The sequence below is a fragment of the Hemibagrus wyckioides genome, linkage group LG05 (genome assembly GCF_019097595.1).
Source record: "Hemibagrus wyckioides isolate EC202008001 linkage group LG05, SWU_Hwy_1.0, whole genome shotgun sequence".
In the NCBI taxonomy this organism is placed as follows: Eukaryota; Metazoa; Chordata; class Actinopteri; order Siluriformes; family Bagridae; genus Hemibagrus; species Hemibagrus wyckioides.
In genome coordinates this window covers 27,631,759-27,651,401 of record NC_080714.1, presented here as the reverse complement: position 1 = coordinate 27,651,401, position 19,643 = coordinate 27,631,759, and the positions used below count along the sequence as shown (strand labels likewise).

Here is a 19,643-nt window from a genome sequence, read left to right as displayed (position 1 = left end):
GTTTAGCATGACTCCATTTAGTAATAATAATAATAATAATAATAATAATAATAATAATAACAACAATTATAATAATAATTTTTTGTGAAAGCAGCATCATGGATGTCATTATTATTATTATTATTATTATTATTATTATTATTATTATTATTATAAGCAATAAATCAGTAAAATTAAGATCTCATTCATATAATGAACAGTGTCAGCAGCTTTAATAAAACGTGAGAGTTATATACGTGAGAAATATAATCATAAAAAAAGCAGGTTATTTCTTTAAGATCGTAAGAGACCGTGTAGTTTCATTTCAGCGTGGGTGTCGCGTGCGCGGCTGGGGTTGTGACGTCACAGCAAGATGGCGGCGTCTTGCGCGAGGAGCTTGGGGAAGGTCGGCCGGCTGATTTCACACAGCAGGAGTTTCCCAGCCGGGAATCCGGTGCTGCTTTCCGGGAGGATCTCCGCGCGAGCTCACAGCGGCTCCGTGCACGGGTTTGCACGCGCCGTGAGGCGGACCGGAAGCGGCGGAGCGGCGCTCAGGTGTGCGTTCCTGCTCGGAGGTGGACTCGGCTTGTACCACACAGTTAAACACACGGTGCAGAGTCACCACGCTGACCAGCACAAGGTAGGTCACTCTGATATCACTATAACAACCGTGTTATTAATATTAATAACCTCTGATCATAACATTCATGCACTTGAAGGAGCAATAATCGGTTATTTTTTATTACTTATTTGTACGAGTAACTCGAATGATGTCTAAAATGTAAAAAGAGATAAGACGTGGCCTTAAACAAAAGTGTATTAAATCACTGAGGAAACGCGTCTGGAAAACTGACTTCCGGTCAGGAATATTGTATGGATTTGGATGCGCCTCCTCGCGTCGGTGACCAAATGTGGGCGTGTCCATCGACCTGAGAAAAGTTGAACTTTATGCAAATCCAGTGCAGCGACTGCCAATGGGAGTGAAGACAGTAATTATGGAAAGTTCGGATCATTTTACTGAGTCGGATCTTCGAATCTTTTTTTTTCGAGTCATTAAATTCATTTCAGCAGAATACTCTTTCAGAGAATACTCTTCACCCTTCTGCCATTCGGTAAGAGGTACCGAAGCATTCGGACCCGCACAACCAGACTGTTAAACAGTTTCTTCCCTCAGGCAATCAGGTATCTCAACAAAGAACTGAGCTGAACTGGACATACGCACACACACACACACACACACACACACGTACAACCAAGATCTGATCTCAGAGGAGAACTGAACTTGTGCTGGACACGGACACACACACACACACACACACACACACACACACACACACACACATACATAACACACATGCACAAAAAAAAAGAACTGAACTGTGCTGGACATAGTCAGACACACACACTAAATTGTCCTGTTTGCACGCACATGCCACTTTACATTTATATATATTTATATTAATCCTGTTTACATGTGTCGCTTTAATATCTGCAGTCACTGTATACACTGTTCTTTGCACATTGTCTTGTTCATTGCACAAAGTCGGCCTATATGTTGTTTGTCTGCACTGTCTTGTCTTGTCTTGTCTTGTCTTGTCTTCCTGTGCACTTCTGTTGTATGTCCAGTTCTTAAAGACTGCACCTTAAGTATAGTTTAATTTTTTTATCTCTATGTTATAGCTCTATGTTTGTCTGCGTCACTGTACTTTGTTTGTGTTCTGTGTAGCACCTCTGGTCTAGGAGGAACGTTGTTTCACTTCACTGTGTACTGCATCTGCTATATATGGTTGAAGTGACAATAAAGCTTCTTTGACTTTGACTTTTGACTTTGAAATATAAATATATATTCCCTTCAGGGGTCTCCACAGCGAATCATCTCTCTCCACCTATCCCTATCTTCTGCATCCTCAACACTTACACCCACTAGCTTCATATCCTCATTTATTACATCCATATTCCTCCTCTTTGGCCTTCCTCTTTGCCTCCTGCCTGGCAGCTCCATGTCCAACATTCTCCTACCAATATACTCACTCTCCCTCCTCTGGACATGTCCAAACCATCTTAACCATCTGTCCTCCCTAACTTTGTCCCCCAAATGTCCAACATGAGCTGTCCCTCTGATGTACTCGTTCCTAATCCTGTCCAACCGTGTCACTCCCAAAGAGAACCTCAACATTTTAGCAGAATATAATTACAGTGTTCCGTGTTAATAGCCAGTGACCTCAACACATCTAATTACGCAAACGTTGATCACATTTAGAATAAGACAAAACCATAAATCTACCGAAACGAGACTCACAGGAAGAAGAAGAGAACTTTTGATACTTTTGATAATTTTATGATAATTCCTAAATATTATATAACATTACATTAGTGTTATTGACTGTAAGATACCGATCCAGGAAGTGGTCACGTGATGAACAAACGAACAAGCGACTCGGGTACGGAGACTCGGGAGTTGAATCATTTCTCTTTCCTCCACAGATTGCAGGGCCGAAGCCTATGAGGCTGTCACGTGATGAACGAACGACTCAGGAGATGAACTAATCATGTTTCCCGTACAGGACCTATAGGATGTTGTGCATGCGTGGTCATTACAAAATGAATGAATTGCTCTCTGAGACGACTCGTTGTTCCTGAATCATATTCAGGATTCATTCACAATGAACAAATCCCTCTCTGAGACGACTCATTGTTCCAGAGTCATATTGAGGATTAGTTTGAAATGAACAAATTGCTCTCTGAGACAACTTTGAGTTTGAGTGGTACCTGATGACGGAGGAGTGTTGATTAAAAGCGTGATTAGAAGTGTGTGTGTGTGTGTGTGTGTGTTTTCCAGGCAGGTGATGAGCGATGGGATCTGAAGCTGACGCTGTATCAGTATAAAACCTGTCCATTCTGCAGTAAAGTGCGCGCCTTCCTGGACTACCATGACCTCCCGTATGAAGTGGTGGAGGTCAACCCCGTCATGCGTCAGGAGATCAAGTGGTCCACCTACAGAAAAGTTCCCATCCTGATGGTGAACGGGAGCGTGGTAAGTGTAGTGTGATATTTTCCCGGGAGTTTTTTCCTCTTCCTTTGTGTTTGTGTGTGTTTGTTAAACTCCGCCTTTCTGCCCCGCCCCTCTCCGGAGCAGCAGCTGAATGACTCATCAGTGATCATCAGCACTCTGATGACATACCTGATCAGCAGGTGAGTGACCCTGACCCTGACCCTGACCCTGACCCTGACCCTGACCCTGACCCTAGACTCGTCCTTTACGGCGGCTCGGCGCATGACTAACACTCGGCTTGAACCGCGGCTCCGCAGGGAGAAGAATGTTCCGGAGATCCTGGCCTGTTATCCTGAGATGAAGGCCAAGAACCACAGCGGCAAAGACGTGACCGAGTTCGGAAACAAGTACTGGGTGATGGTGGATGAGACCAAACACACACAGTTCTATCCAGAGAAAACGTCCAGACAGTGAGAGACACACACACTCACACACTCTCTCTCTCTGTCTCACACACACACACACACACTCACACACTCTCTCTCTCTGTCTCACACACACACACTCCCTCTCTCTCTCTGTCTCACACACACACACATTCCCTCTCTCTCTCTCTCTCTCTCTCTCTCTCTCTCTCACACACACACATTTGGTTTTCTTTCTTTTTTTCCTTTTTCTTTTACTCTTTCTTTCTTTCTTTCTTTCTTTCTTTACTAAGATTTATTTTTTAAAAGCACTCTCACTCCTTATTTAATAATGTTTGTTTGAAGTTGTTGCAGTTGTTTTATCATTTCTATGTTTTCATGTTTCGATCGTAGCTGGATTTTCTCCATCAGTCTGAACAGAATGTTATACAAAATAACACACATGATGAATTAGTGTGTGTGTGTGTGTGTGTGTGTGTGCATTCTCAGAGAGGAAATAAAATGGCGTAAGTGGGCAGACGACTGGCTGGTGCACCTCATCTCCCCCAACGTGTACCGGACCCCGGCCGAGGCTCTGGCGTCCTTTGACTACATCGTCCGCGAGGGAAAGTTCGGCGCCTTCGAGGGCTTCTTCGCCAAGTACGTGGGAGCGGCGGCCATGTGGCTCATCTCCAAACGCCTCAAGAGCAGGTCAGTAAAAGGTCAGAATTTCCTCCTGCTTCAATTTTTTAATATTTCAGTTTGTAAAGTTTTTTTTCTCCTTTTTATTTTTAAATATTTTTAGCAATTTTTTAAATAAATATTAAAAACAATATTTTTAGAATAATCTTATACATTTCTGAAATGGTTTATATTAAAAATTCATATAAAATATAACTTCCTTAAAAAAATTAAAACTGTTTAAAATGTTTAATATTTCAGTATGTAAAAGTTTTTTTTCTTTCTCATTTTTTAAATAAATATTTAAAAATATATAATTTTAGAATAATTGTATTTATTTCTGAAATGGTTCGTATTAAATGTTGAAGTTAAATAATATCACTGTTATTATTTTTTATTATTATTATTTTTTTTAGTAGCTGAGACACCTCCATCTCCCGTTACGATATTTTAGTCACGTCTCTGAGCTCCAGCCTGATGTGATGATTAATGTTCCGATTTATTTATTCATTTTTTTATTCCTTCGTGTCCTAAGACACAATCTGCAGGATGATGTGAGGCAGGACCTGTACAAGGCGGTGGATGAGTGGGTGTCGGCCATCGGCAAGAGCAAGAAATTCATGGGAGGAGAAAAACCCAACCTCGCCGATCTGGTAAAATAAATAAATGACAGAACTGTGTGTAATTTCTATGTATTTGTGAATATAAATGATGCATTGTAGAGGTATTTCTATTTTAGCTGCTGTCTGTGTCTCTGTCACTCTCTCTCTCCGTCTCATTCTCTCTCCGTTTCTCTCTCTCTCTCTCTCACTGTTTCCATCTCTGTCTCTGTCTCTCCCTGTCTCTCTCTTTTCCTCATCCATCTGTCTCTTCATGTGAACCTCATCTCTGTGTGTGTGTAGGCGGTGTTCGGTGTTCTGAGGGTCATGGAGGGTCTTCAGGCTTTTGACGACATGATGGAGAACACAAAAGTGAAGAAGTGGTACGGACGCATGCAGAATGCCATGCACCATCATCCCGAGTGACCGACACTGACACACACACGGTTCCTTTTGACAGAACGACTCAGGGCGGCGGTGTTTCAGGGGTCTGCAGTGAGAACTTGGGAAATTCTCCTGACCATCATCTCTCATTTCTTCTTGGGTCATTCATCCTCACTGGGCTTCACTTTATCTGATTCTGAACATTTATTCCTCTCTCCCTCTCTCTCTCTCTCTCTCTCTCTCTCCCCGTTATATATCTATTAAATAAAGAGTAACGACGCTTCTGCCTCCTGGTCGGACTTTATAATTCTCCATAATTGACATGTAAAGTAATGCCACCCCTTCAACTGAGCACCAAATGTGTCTCTCACACACACACACACACACACACACACACACACACACACACACAAATAAAAACAAATCTCTGAAACACAGTGGGTGGAGTTTCTTGGCATCATGAGAAATTTCACTGTTCAAAGTGTGCAAGAGTTTGAAAAATCTGTGAATGAATGTTTAAAAGAAAATAAAAAGTTGATTATACTAACGATGTATAATAATGTATAATAAATAAAAACACATTTTACTGTAATATCGATGTAAATTGTAACGAACGTTCTGCACATTTTTTGATCGAGTTGTGTGTATAAACGGGTCATCCTCAATAAAAAAGGAATTTAAAAAGTTTTGACAATTAAAAAAAAGTTTGTCAGAATTTGTCATTAATAAAAAAAGATTTTTTTTGATGACCATCCTGATGATGTCGTCGTGTTGCTCGGATAAAACCAGAATAAAAACAAATCCTGAGAAGAAAAGCAGCTCCACACGGCGGCCATTTTAAAATAAACTTTGATTTTTTATTGTGTTTATACTTACTCTTACACATCAAAAAAAAAACTAAAATGGAAAAATAAAATAAAAATAAAATAATTGAGGGTGTGTCACGGGCGACCGGGTTGGGGGGGGCGGCGGTTCAGGTAAACAAATTCAACAAACGTAAAAACTGCACTCAGTTTCTTTCTTTCTGAATATAGAAGAGAGCTGGATCTGTTCGTCACGTGCGTTTCTGAGGTATCCTGCGGCACGTCACATCACAACGTTTACATTCAGCACACACACTCTGGTCAGATCGACGGGTTAGCGCACGTTTCCGCAAAACACGTGACACAAAGATGTTTTTGTTTTTTTTCCTAATGATCAGAGAGAGACATATATTTAAGAAAAAATAATAATAATAAAAACAACTAAATGTTTTCCTTCAGTTCAATCACTTCGTTAATTTTTTCATTTAAACATGAATATTAGCGCTGTGTGATGTCTGTGTAATCGCCGTCGCTAGGATACGGCTCAATGCAAATGAGCTCCTTAATTAATCCTGAATTTTATTAATAAATTTTTTTTCTCAACACATTAAGCCTCTAAAGCTGACCAGATCTATAAGAACAGCTGTGAAGCTTGTGCTTGATCACATCTGCTGTGATTAGTACTAATCCCACCCAAACACACCTAATCATAGGATATGCACCATGCGTAAGTATTCACACCCCCTCCTCCTCCTCTTTTTTTTTTATTGACTGATAAATAACTAAAGGAGGCGTATGGAAGTGTCCAAGACCTTTAAAACGAGTTCTGCTGGAGATGGAGTCCTGATCCTGCGTGTAGAAAATACACCTGATCCTGGAGGATCTCACACACACACACACTCCTGAACACACCGGAGCATGAACAGCTCCATGAAGGAGCTAGCAAAACAAGGCCAAAGTTAGCCAGTGAGCAGGTAAGGAGAGATGGAAGCTGTGTGATGGAGTGAGAGGTGGATGATCTGGAAGAGTGATGAGAAGAAAAACAGAATGCTGGAGACTTCAGAACAGTTCTCCCTCAGCCTTGGAACAAAGCTCTACGTTCATCACGGTGAAGCACGAGGGTTTAGTTCTTTTCAGCCTCTTTTTCTTCACTGGACGTTTTCTATATTATAAACGCAACAACTGGACGAGTCTTAAGCGATTTCTGAACTTCCTAAATTTTGGATTTCTGTTAAACACGCCGTTCTGATTCTGTGTGAATTTGCTTGGACGCCATCTTTTATTTAAACAAACGACAATAAGACGTTCGACACCCCCCCACCCACCCCCTACTCAGACACACCGATCACACGTTTCTTGCTGTTTAAAACCCCGCCCCCTTCAAGTGATGGGCAGCTGTGTCATGTGTCGAGTTCGAAGCTTGTGGACGGATCTTGAGCAGTTTCAGATAAAGAATTTAGAAACAAAATCATCCTATAAGAGTTTTTTGTGCCTTTGTTAAGTAAAAAAAAAAAAAAACTACAAAGCAATGGATTTGGGAATTGTCTAGGATTTAGATGAGCAACGTTTGGGGTGTGGGGTGTGGGGGGTTAGAGAAGGCGAGTGGCCCTCAAAACTATATGCTGACGTTTAAAGATGAATACTGTAGAAACCCTGCGACCCGGCCCTGCACTCCTTCCCCCACCCTCTCACATCAGCCCTTTTAACTAAATAACACACACACACACATCCTTCATTTCTCTGCTTGGATACGAGTAGCAGATCAGCACTGGATACATACATACGAGAAGATACACGAAGTTTATTAAGTATTATCTCACCCTCGTCTGCGTCTGCACATCGTCTAGCCTCATCACGTTCTACGCTGGATTATAACTATAAGGATAAAGTAACCATGTGGTATATATACACACATTTGACCGAAAAAAAAGGAAGATATTTTTATATTGTGGTTTTACGATATCACATCATGATGTTCGGGAAAATAAGAACAGTATTGTGCGGTGTGATGTATCGTATAAACCTATTAAATTAGCAGGAATCTGCAGTTTGGCTAAGTGGCGCATGGTGACGTCTGCGTGGTCTCGTCCGTCTTCCCTGGAAGCAGTGACGACTTCCTGTGTGACATCATCAAAAGCACGGTGTGTTCACATTTTTTTTTTTTTTTTTTTTACCATGCGTCCACCATTCACTCAGTCTGCTGGTGGTCAGGAATATTTGTGGTCGGGATAAGAGGAATTAGCGACGGCGTCTGAGATCCGATCTACTGTCCGACTTTCCTCCGGCGCTCGTGCTCAGATCGTCTCAGAGTTTGGCGGACGGTCTCCTGTCTGTGGTTCGGCAGCGTCACGTAATCGGAAGTTTATATAAAAAGGACAAGAGTATTGTTTTCCGCTCGCTACACACTCTTCCGACAACTCGAGCAGATTATATATATATATATATATATATATATATATATATAAAAACAACCTAAAATAATAATAATAATAAATAGGATGCAATCACACAATGAGCTAACTACAATATATTAATATAGATCCTCTGAAAAGGCTTTCATACGCTTGGAAAAACGGGGAAAAAAAGAGGGAATGAAACTTGCTCAGGTTCGGAAGAAAAGCTCTGGAAACTGATAAATCAATGACACTTCAAGAAAAAAAATTATAATAAATCATAAAAGGACTAAAAGGATGAAAGCTCCACCCATTAAACCTCCCACTCTCTTTTTTATAGAGATCCTCCCTCCATCCCAAAAAAAAACGCCCACCAGACCCACGAGTGCTCCCCCTGACTCTCAACCACACACACACACACACACACACACACACACACAGTTACATCAGTCTAAGAGAGAGAGAGAGAGTCAGGAGCGAGGTGTGCAGCGCTTCTTCCTCCCGCAGAGAAAAGAAGCCGGATCAGAGATCGGTGCCGTCGTTGTTCTGATTAAACCTGCAGGTCAGCACGTGTCCGTTCATTCGTTTTTTTAAAATCAGTCCTCATAACTTCTGGATCTTCTCTGCCACCACGATGGGGTTCTCTTTGCGGATCTGAGCGGCCGCCGCTCCTCTGTAGTCGTACGGACAGTCATGTTTGTCCGAGTAGCGGTGGATGGCGCAGAACAGGTTACCACAGCGACAGTCAAAGCCTAGAGAGAGAGAGAGAGAGAGAGAGAGAGAGACAGACAGACAGACAGAGAGCAGACAGTGAGTGAGACAGAGTGAGACAGAGTGAGACAGAGAGACAGACAGACAGAGAGAGAGAGAGAAAGAGAGACAGACAGAGAGATAGAGAGAGAGAGAGAGACATAGTACCAGAGAGAAAGTTAGAGAGAGAGAGAGGGGGGACAAGAGACAGAGTAAGTGAGACAGATTGGTGGGGGGAGGGAAGGGCAGAGACAGAGAGAGAGTGAGGGAGAGAGACAAAGTACCAGAGAGGAAGTTAGAGAGAGAGACAGACAGACAGACAGAGAGGCCAAAAGAAACAGAGTAAGTGAGACAGAGTGGGGGGGGGCAGAGAGAGAGAGAGAGAAAGTACCAGAGAGGAAGTTAGAGAGAAAGAGAGACAGACAGAGGCGCCAAAAGAAACAGAGTAAGTGAGACAGATTGGCAGGGGGAGGGGGGCAGAGAGAGGGGGGGTGGTTGGGGGGGCAAAAGGGAGACAGTTTGGTGGGGGGATGACAAAGTGAGAGAGTGTGTGAGAGAGAGAGAGAGAGAGAGAGAGAGAGAGAGAGAGAGAGAGAGAGAGAAAGACAAAGTGCCAGAGAGAAAGAGGGAGAGGCGGAAGTGAATGAAACAGACAGAATGGTGGAGGGGGGCAAAGAGAGAGAGAGAGAGAGAGAGAGAGAGAGCGAGCGAGCGAGAGAGAGAGAGAGAGAGAGAGAGAGAGAGAGAGAGAGAGAGAGAGAGAGAGAGATTATTCAGGTGATGTGATTAAGCAGCAGTTATTATTTTTATTTATTGAAGCCACTTCATAGTTTTTATCCATTTACAGCTACAGTGAATGTTGTGGAACGTCCATGAAACAGGTGAGTTCCTGATCTCACTTACATTAGAGCCGCTCACCAGTCTCTCTTTTTTCTCTCTTGAAGTTAATAAGACAGAAAAAAGCAGCTTGTTACAAATAACCGTGACGCGCAAACTCCTGTCCTGAAAATGTGGGACAACGGTTACAAAGCGCTGCCGCTGGAGACTCCTCCTTCACAACGCTACCGTTAAATAACTTCCACCGTTTTATACACCTCACACGCGCCTGCGACGGAAACGCTAACGTATCAGAACATCACTAAACCTGTCAGAGCTGCAGTTAGAGACGATTCAGCAACACCTTCTGACCAATCAGAATCCAGCACTGGGCAGCGCTGCGCTAATCTACACTGCGTCTGTACAACAATGTTGTGGTTAGCAAGGTCATTTTCAGCGCGATAGTTAAGTAGCTTAAAGCGAAGGATCTCACAGGTTACTGAGTTTTTTTCCTCCCTACAGATTTTTGAGACAGAGGTGATGATGAGATAAACAGACACAAACACCCCCCCAACCCCCTCGTCCCCACCATCACCATAACAAGCATTAACTCTGTTTTATGACTGACCTGTGAGTCCAACTTTTTTTTTGCAGCTGAAGCATCGGTTCTTCTTCTTGTTCTTGTCAGGGGTCTGATCTCCATCTGAGGAGGTCTGTGCTGCTTCTGTGGCCGGACCTGAGATAACAAAATATAAATAAATAAAATAAAGGGGAACCATATTACTTTTTTTTCCTCTCTGTCTGTCTTATAAGAAATAAACCCCATAGAGGTCTGGAGACGCATAAGACTGTAAAAGGAACGTTAAATTAGATAAACAGATATAGACAGACAGAGACAGACAGACATATATACATACAGACAGAGACAGATAGACAGACAAATATACATACAGACAGACAGCCAGACAAATATACATACAGACAGACAGAGACATACATAGACAGACAGACAGACAGAGACACAGAAACAGATGGACAGACAGACATAGACATACATAGATACAGACATAGATAAATAGAAAGAAAAAACAGATATAGATAGACAGACAGAGATACTGACCTGTGCTTTTGGGTGATGCTTTGTCTTCCTCTTCCTCCTCGGCGTCGGCTCGGTCCGAGTCTGTGGCTGCGGTGTCCTGGGAGATGCTCATGGCAGTCATCTGCTGGGTGACCGGACTGGACGAGCTGCTGTAATTGCACGCACACACACACACACACACACACACACACACACACACACACACAGAAACTCTACTAATTTGTGTGTGAATCTTTTCGGGTTGGTTTTAGAAATGTTGTGTATTGTGGTCAAGACACGTCGTTATTCAACTTTGTTCTGTCCGCCATCATATTAACGTTTTACAAGGACACGCCCCTCAGCTGAAGGCTTGTGTCACTGGGGGAAATAGAGATCAATACTGTCTCAGGATTACATGATTTTCTTTTTCAACAAAATTTACTTTTTAAACAACGTACATTTTATTTTTTGCTCATAGATATTGGGAAAACTCTGCCTTCTACCTGTTCTCCTCTGAAGGAGGCAGCGCTTCAGACACGGGGTCAGGTTCCGTCTCTACGGTTACACTGGGAGCTCCGGGAGACCCTGATGGAGACGAGGCAGCTGGAGAAGCATTTAGGAAGAAAAACATTAGCTGCTGAACATCACGACAAAACTCCAAAGCTCCATCTCCATCACTCTCTCTCTCACCTTTATCACCTGGTGGGCTGCTCCGCCCGCCTGCCTGCTGCCTCTGCAGGTGCTCCTTATAGCAGACCGAGCACATGCCGTTGGTACGGGGATTCCCGTAGAAGCCGCAGCCCGTGGTGCAAAGCATCGGAACCTGCGTCTGATTCGTCTCCTGTGCCATCGCTCACTCTCGGAGGAAAAAAAAAGGGAGGGGGGATGAAGGGGGGGTGGGAGAGGGCAGGTCTGGGAGATAACAGAGTTAGAGACATTAGAGAGTGTTCGATTTTAACACCCAATAAAAATACACAACATGTACAACAACCACACACAAGGTAGACATAGACAGACAGAGAAAGAACAGAGACAGACAGAGAAAGAACAGAGACAGACAGAGAAAGAACAGAGACAGACAGAGAAAGAACAGAGACAGACAGACAGAGACAGACAGTCACAGACAGACAGAGACATAGACAGACAAACACATACATACATACAGACAGAGAAAAAGTGTTTTTTTTTTCAGAACAAACGTTAAAAAAAAAGAGTTTAATGAGAATTTAATATCATGATATAATTAAAATATACTTCTGCATTGTAAATATTATAAATATAAAAATGTCAAATAAACAGAAAAATATTTCAAAGATTTAAAACAGAATAAAACAACAAATAAAAAGCATGACATTTCTCTCTACACACACGACTGTACAGCATCCACATATATACACACACACACACACGACTGTACAGCATCCACATATATACACACACACACACACACACACACACACACGACTGTACAGCATCCACATATATACATACACACACACACCTGACTGTACAGCATCCACATATATACACACACACACACACACACACACGACTGTACAGCATCCACATATATACACACACACACACACACACACACGACTGTACAGCATCCACATATATACACACACACACACACGACTGTACAGCATCCACATATATACACACACACACACACACGACTGTACAGCATCCACATATATACACACACACACACACACACGACTGTACAGCATCCACATATATACACACACACACACGACTGTACAGCATCCACATATATACACACACACACACGACTGTACAGCATCCACATATATACACAAACACACACACACGACTGTACAGCATCCACATACACACACACACACACACACCTGACTGTACAGCATCCACATATATACACACACACACACACACACACACACGACTGTACAGCATCCACATATATACACACACACACACACACACACACACACACACACACGACTGTACAGCATCCACATATATACATACACACACACACCTGACTGTACAGCATCCACATATATACACACACACACACGACTGTACAGCATCCACATATATACACACACACACACACACACGACTGTACAGCATCCACATATATACACACACACACACGACTGTACAGCATCCACATATATACACACACACACACACACACACACACACGACTGTACAGCATCCACATATATACACACACACACACACACACACACACACACACACGACTGTACAGCATCCACATATATACACACACACACACACACGACTGTACAGCATCCACATATATACACACACACACACACACACACACACGACTGTACAGCATCCACATATATACACACACACACACACACGACTGTACAGCATCCACATATATACACACACACACACTGTACAGCATCCACATATATACACACACACACACACACACACACGACTGTACAGCATCCACATATATACACACACACACACACGACTGTACAGCATCCACATATATACACACACACACACACACACACACGACTGTACAGCATCCACATATATACACACACACACACCTGACTGTACAGCATCCACATATATACACACACACACACACGACTGTACAGCATCCACATATATACACACACACACACACGACTGTACTGCATCCACATATATACACACACACACACACGACTGTACAGCATCCACATATATACACACACACACACACACACGACTGTACAGCATCCACATATATACACACACACACACACACACACACGACTGTACAGCATCCACATATATACACACACACACACACACTGTACAGCATCCACATATATACACACACACACACACACGACTGTACAGCATCCACATATATACACACACACACACACCTGACTGTACAGCATCCACATACACACACACACACACACACCTGACTGTACAGCATCCACATATATACACACACACACACACACACACGACTGTACAGCATCCACATATATACACACACACACACACACACACACACACACACACACCTGACTGTACAGCATCCACATATATACACACACACACGACTGTACAGCATCCACATATATACACACACACACACACACCTGACTGTACAGCATCCACATATATACACACACACACACACACACACGACTGTACAGCATCCACATATATACACACACACACCTGACTGTACAGCATCCACATATATACACACACACACACACACGACTGTACAGCATCCACATATATACACACACACACACACACACACACACACGACTGTACAGCATCCACATATATACACACACACACGACTGTACAGCATCCACATATATACATACACACACACACACACACACACACACCTGACTGTACAGCATCCACATATATACACACACACACACACCTGACTGTACAGCATCCACATATATACACACACACACACACACGACTGTACAGCATCCACATATATACACACACACACACACCTGACTGTACAGCATCCACATATATACACACACACACACACACACACACGACTGTACAGCATCCACATATATACACACACACACACACACACGACTGTACAGCATCCACATATATACACACACACACACACACACACGACTGTACAGCATCCACATATATACACACACACACACACGACTGTACAGCATCCACATATATACACACACACACACACACACACGACTGTACAGCATCCACATATATACACACACACACGCGACTGTACAGCATCCACATATATACATACACACACACACACACACGACTGTACAGCATCCACATATATACACACACACGACTGTACAGCATCCACATATATACACACACACACACACACACACGACTGTACAGCATCCACATATATACACACACACACACACGACTGTACAGCATCCACATATATACACACACACACACGACTGTACAGCATCCACATATATACACACACACACCTGACTGTACAGCATCCACATATATACACACACACACACACACACACCTGACTGTACAGCATCCACATATATACACACACACACACACCTGACTGTACAGCATCCACATATATACACACACACACACACACACCTGACTGTACAGCATCCACATATATACACACACACACACACACGACTGTACAGCATCCACATATATACACACACACACCTGACTGTACAGCATCCACATATATACACACACACACACACACACCTGACTGTACAGCATCCACATATACACACACACACACACCTGAGTACTGCACACACAACACACACACACCTGAGTACTGCACACACATATATACACACACACACACACACCTGAGTACTGCACACACATATATACACACACACACACACACACACCTGAGTACTGCACACACATATACACACACACACACACCTGAGTACTGCACACACATATATACACACACACACACACACACACCTGACTGTACAGCATCCACATATATACACACACACACACACACGACTGTACAGCATCCACATATATACACACACACACACACGACTGTACAGCATCCACATATATACACACACACACACACGACTGTACAGCATCCACATATATACACACACACACACACACACACACACACACGACTGTACAGCATCCACATATATACACACACACCTGACTGTACAGCATCCACATATATACACACACACACACACCTGACTGTACAGCATCCACATATATACACACACACACACACACGACTGTACAGCATCCACATATATACACACACACACACACACGACTGTACAGCATCCACATATATACACACACACACACACACGACTGTACAGCATCCACATATATACACACACACACACACGACTGTACAGCATCCACATATATACACACACACACACACACGACTGTACAGCATCCACATATATACACACACACACACACGACTGTACAGCATCCACATATATACACACACACACACGACTGTACAGCATCCACATATATACACACACACACACACGACTGTACAGCATCCACATATATACACGCACACGACTGTACAGCATCCACATATATACACACACACACACACACGACTGTACAGCATCCACATATATACACGCACACGACTGTACAGCATCCACATATACACACACACACACACACACGACTGTACAGCATCCACATATATACATACACACACACACCTGACTGTACAGCATCCACATATATACACACACACACACACCTGACTGTACAGCATCCACATATATACATACACACACACACCTGACTGTACAGCATCCACATATATACACACACACACGACTGTACAGCATCCACATATATACACACACACACACGACTGTACAGCATCCACATATATACACACACACACACGACTGTACAGCATCCACATATATACACAAACACACACACACGACTGTACAGCATCCACATATATACACAAACACACACACGACTGTACAGCATCCACATACACACACACACACACACACCTGACTGTACAGCATCCACATATATACACACACACACACACACACACGACTGTACAGCATCCACATATATACACACACACACACGACTGTACAGCATCCACATATATACACACACACGACTGTACAGCATCCACATATATACACACACACACACACACACCTGACTGTACAGCATCCACATATATACACACACACCTGACTGTACAGCATCCACATATATACACACACACGACTGTACAGCATCCACATATATACACACACACACACACACACACGACTGTACAGCATCCACATATATACACACACACACACACACACACACGACTGTACAGCATCCACATATATACACACACACACACACACACACACACGACTGTACAGCATCCACATATATACACACACACACACACGACTGTACAGCATCCACATATATACACACACACACACACACGACTGTACAGCATCCACATATATACATACACACACACACACACACACACACACACACACGACTGTACAGCATCCACATATATACACACACACACACACACCTGACTGTACAGCATCCACATATATACACACACACACACACACACACGACTGTACAGCATCCACATATATATATACACACACACACACACACACACACACGACTGTACAGCATCCACATATATACACACACACACACACACGACTGTACAGCATCCACATATATATATACACACACACACACACACACACACACACACACGACTGTACAGCATCCACATATATACACACACACACACACACGACTGTACAGCATCCACATATATATATACACACACACACACACACACGACTGTACAGCATCCACATACACACACACACACACACACGACTGTACAGCATCCACATATATACACACACACACACACACGACTGTACAGCATCCACATATATATATACACACACACACACACACACACACGACTGTACAGCATCCACATATATACACACACACACACACACACGACTGTACAGCATCCACATATATATACACACACACACACACACACGACTGTACAGCATCCACATATATATACACACACACACACACACACACACACACGACTGTACAGCATCCACATATATACACACACACACACACACACACACACGACTGTACAGCATCCACATATATACACACACACACGACTGTACAGCATCCACATATATACACACACACACACACACACGACTGTACAGCATCCACATATATACATACACACACACACACACACACACACACGACTGTACAGCATCCACATATATACACACACACACACACACACACACACGACTGTACAGCATCCACATATATACACACACACACACACACACAACTGTACAGCATCCACATATATACACACACACACACACACACACACGACTGTACAGCATCCACATATATACACAAACACACACACACACACACACGACTGTACAGCATCCACATATATACACACACACACACACACACACGACTGTACAGCATCCACATATATATACACACACACACACACGACTGTACAGCATCCACATATATACACACACACACACACGACTGTACAGCATCCACATATATACACACACACACACCTGACTGTACAGCATCCACATATATACACACACACACACGACTGTACAGCATCCACATATATACACACACACACACACGACTGTACAGCATCCACATATATACACACACACACACACACACACGACTGTACAGCATCCACATATATACACACACACACACCTGACTGTACAGCATCCACATATATACACAAACACACACACACACACACACACGACTGTACAGCATCCACATATATACACACACACACACACACACACACACACACACGACTGTACAGCATCCACATATATACACACACACACACACACACGACTGTACAGCATCCACATATATACACACACACACACGACTGTACAGCATCCACATATATACACACACACACACACGACTGTACAGCATCCACATATATACACACACACACACACACACACACACACACGACTGTACAGCATCCACATATATACACACACACGACTGGACTTTTCTCTACACACACACACACACACACGACTGTACAGCATCCACATATATACACACACACGACTGTACAGCATCCACATATATACACACACACACACACGACTGTACAGCATCCACATATATACACACACACACACACGACTGTACAGCATCCACATATATACACACACACACACACACACACACACACACACACACACACGACTGTACAGCATCCACATATATACACACACACACACACACACACACACACACACACACACACACACGACTGTACAGCATCCACATATATACACACACACGACTGGACTTTTCTCTACACACACACACACGACTGGACTTTTCTCTACACACACACACACACGACTGTACAGCATCCACATATATACACACACACGACTGGACTTTTCTCTACACACACACACACGACTGGACTTTTCTCTACACACACACACACACACACGACTGGACTTTTCTCTACACACACACACACACGACTGGACTTTTCTCTACACACACACACACACACGACTGGACTTTTCTCTACACACACACACACACACGACTGGACTTTTCTCTACACACACACACACACACACGACTGGACTTTTCTCTACACACACACACACACGACTGGACTTTTCTCTACACACACACACACACGACTGGACTTTTCTCTACACACACACACACACGACTGGACTTTTCTCTACACACACACACACACACGACTGGACTTTTCTCTACACACACACACGACTGGACTTTTCTCTACACATACACACACACGATTGGACTTTTCTCTACACACACACACGACTGGACTTTTCTCTACACACACACACACACGACTGGACTTTTCTCTACACACACACACACACACACGACTAGACTTTTCTCTACACACACACACACACACGACTGGACTTTTCTCTACACACACACACACACACGACTGGACTTTTCTCTACACACACACACACACGACTGGACTTTTCTCTACACACACACACACACACGACTGGACTTTTCTCTACACACACACACACACACGACTGGACTTTTC

General features: G+C 43.2%; 2 protein-coding genes across 5 annotated transcripts in view; one reads left to right on the top strand and one right to left on the bottom strand.

Moving 5' to 3' along the window:
- The first annotated feature begins 325 nt into the window (after positions 1 to 325).
- Positions 326 to 5,441, top strand: ptgesl (prostaglandin E synthase 2-like). Of its 2 annotated transcripts, none has more exons than XR_009204554.1 (7): positions 326 to 619; positions 2,819 to 3,013; positions 3,116 to 3,171; positions 3,289 to 3,441; positions 3,886 to 4,097; positions 4,592 to 4,709; positions 4,959 to 5,441. XR_009204554.1 is itself a non-coding variant. In XM_058389197.1 (7 exons), the coding sequence occupies exons 1-7, from the start codon at positions 353 to 355 to the stop codon at positions 5,079 to 5,081; spliced, it is 1,113 nt and encodes a 370-aa protein (XP_058245180.1). In that variant the 5' UTR covers positions 327 to 352; the 3' UTR covers positions 5,082 to 5,441. The 2 variants fall into 2 exon arrangements, 1 of the variants encoding a protein (XP_058245180.1); XM_058389197.1 differs by having other exon boundaries at positions 327 to 619; positions 3,886 to 4,086.
- Positions 5,442 to 5,874: 433 nt separating this feature from the next.
- zgc:77486 (uncharacterized protein LOC405808 homolog) overlaps positions 5,875 to 19,643 on the bottom strand; it is a 19,969-nt gene continuing 6,200 nt past the window's right edge. The window contains exons 2-7 of one of the 3 annotated variants that reach the window (XM_058389200.1): positions 11,570 to 11,791; positions 11,383 to 11,482; positions 10,922 to 11,049; positions 10,430 to 10,537; positions 9,889 to 9,922; positions 8,847 to 8,987 (exon numbers count right to left, since the gene is read on the bottom strand). In XM_058389200.1, the coding sequence (XP_058245183.1) occupies positions 9,900 to 9,922; positions 10,430 to 10,537; positions 10,922 to 11,049; positions 11,383 to 11,482; positions 11,570 to 11,729 (519 nt within the window). In that variant the 5' untranslated portion in view covers positions 11,730 to 11,791 and the 3' untranslated portion in view covers positions 8,847 to 8,987; positions 9,889 to 9,899. Of the gene's footprint in view, positions 8,988 to 9,888; positions 9,923 to 10,429; positions 10,538 to 10,921; positions 11,050 to 11,382; positions 11,483 to 11,569; positions 11,792 to 19,643 lie in introns of all 3 variants that reach the window. The other 2 variants (XM_058389199.1, XM_058389198.1) reach the window with 2 other exon arrangements.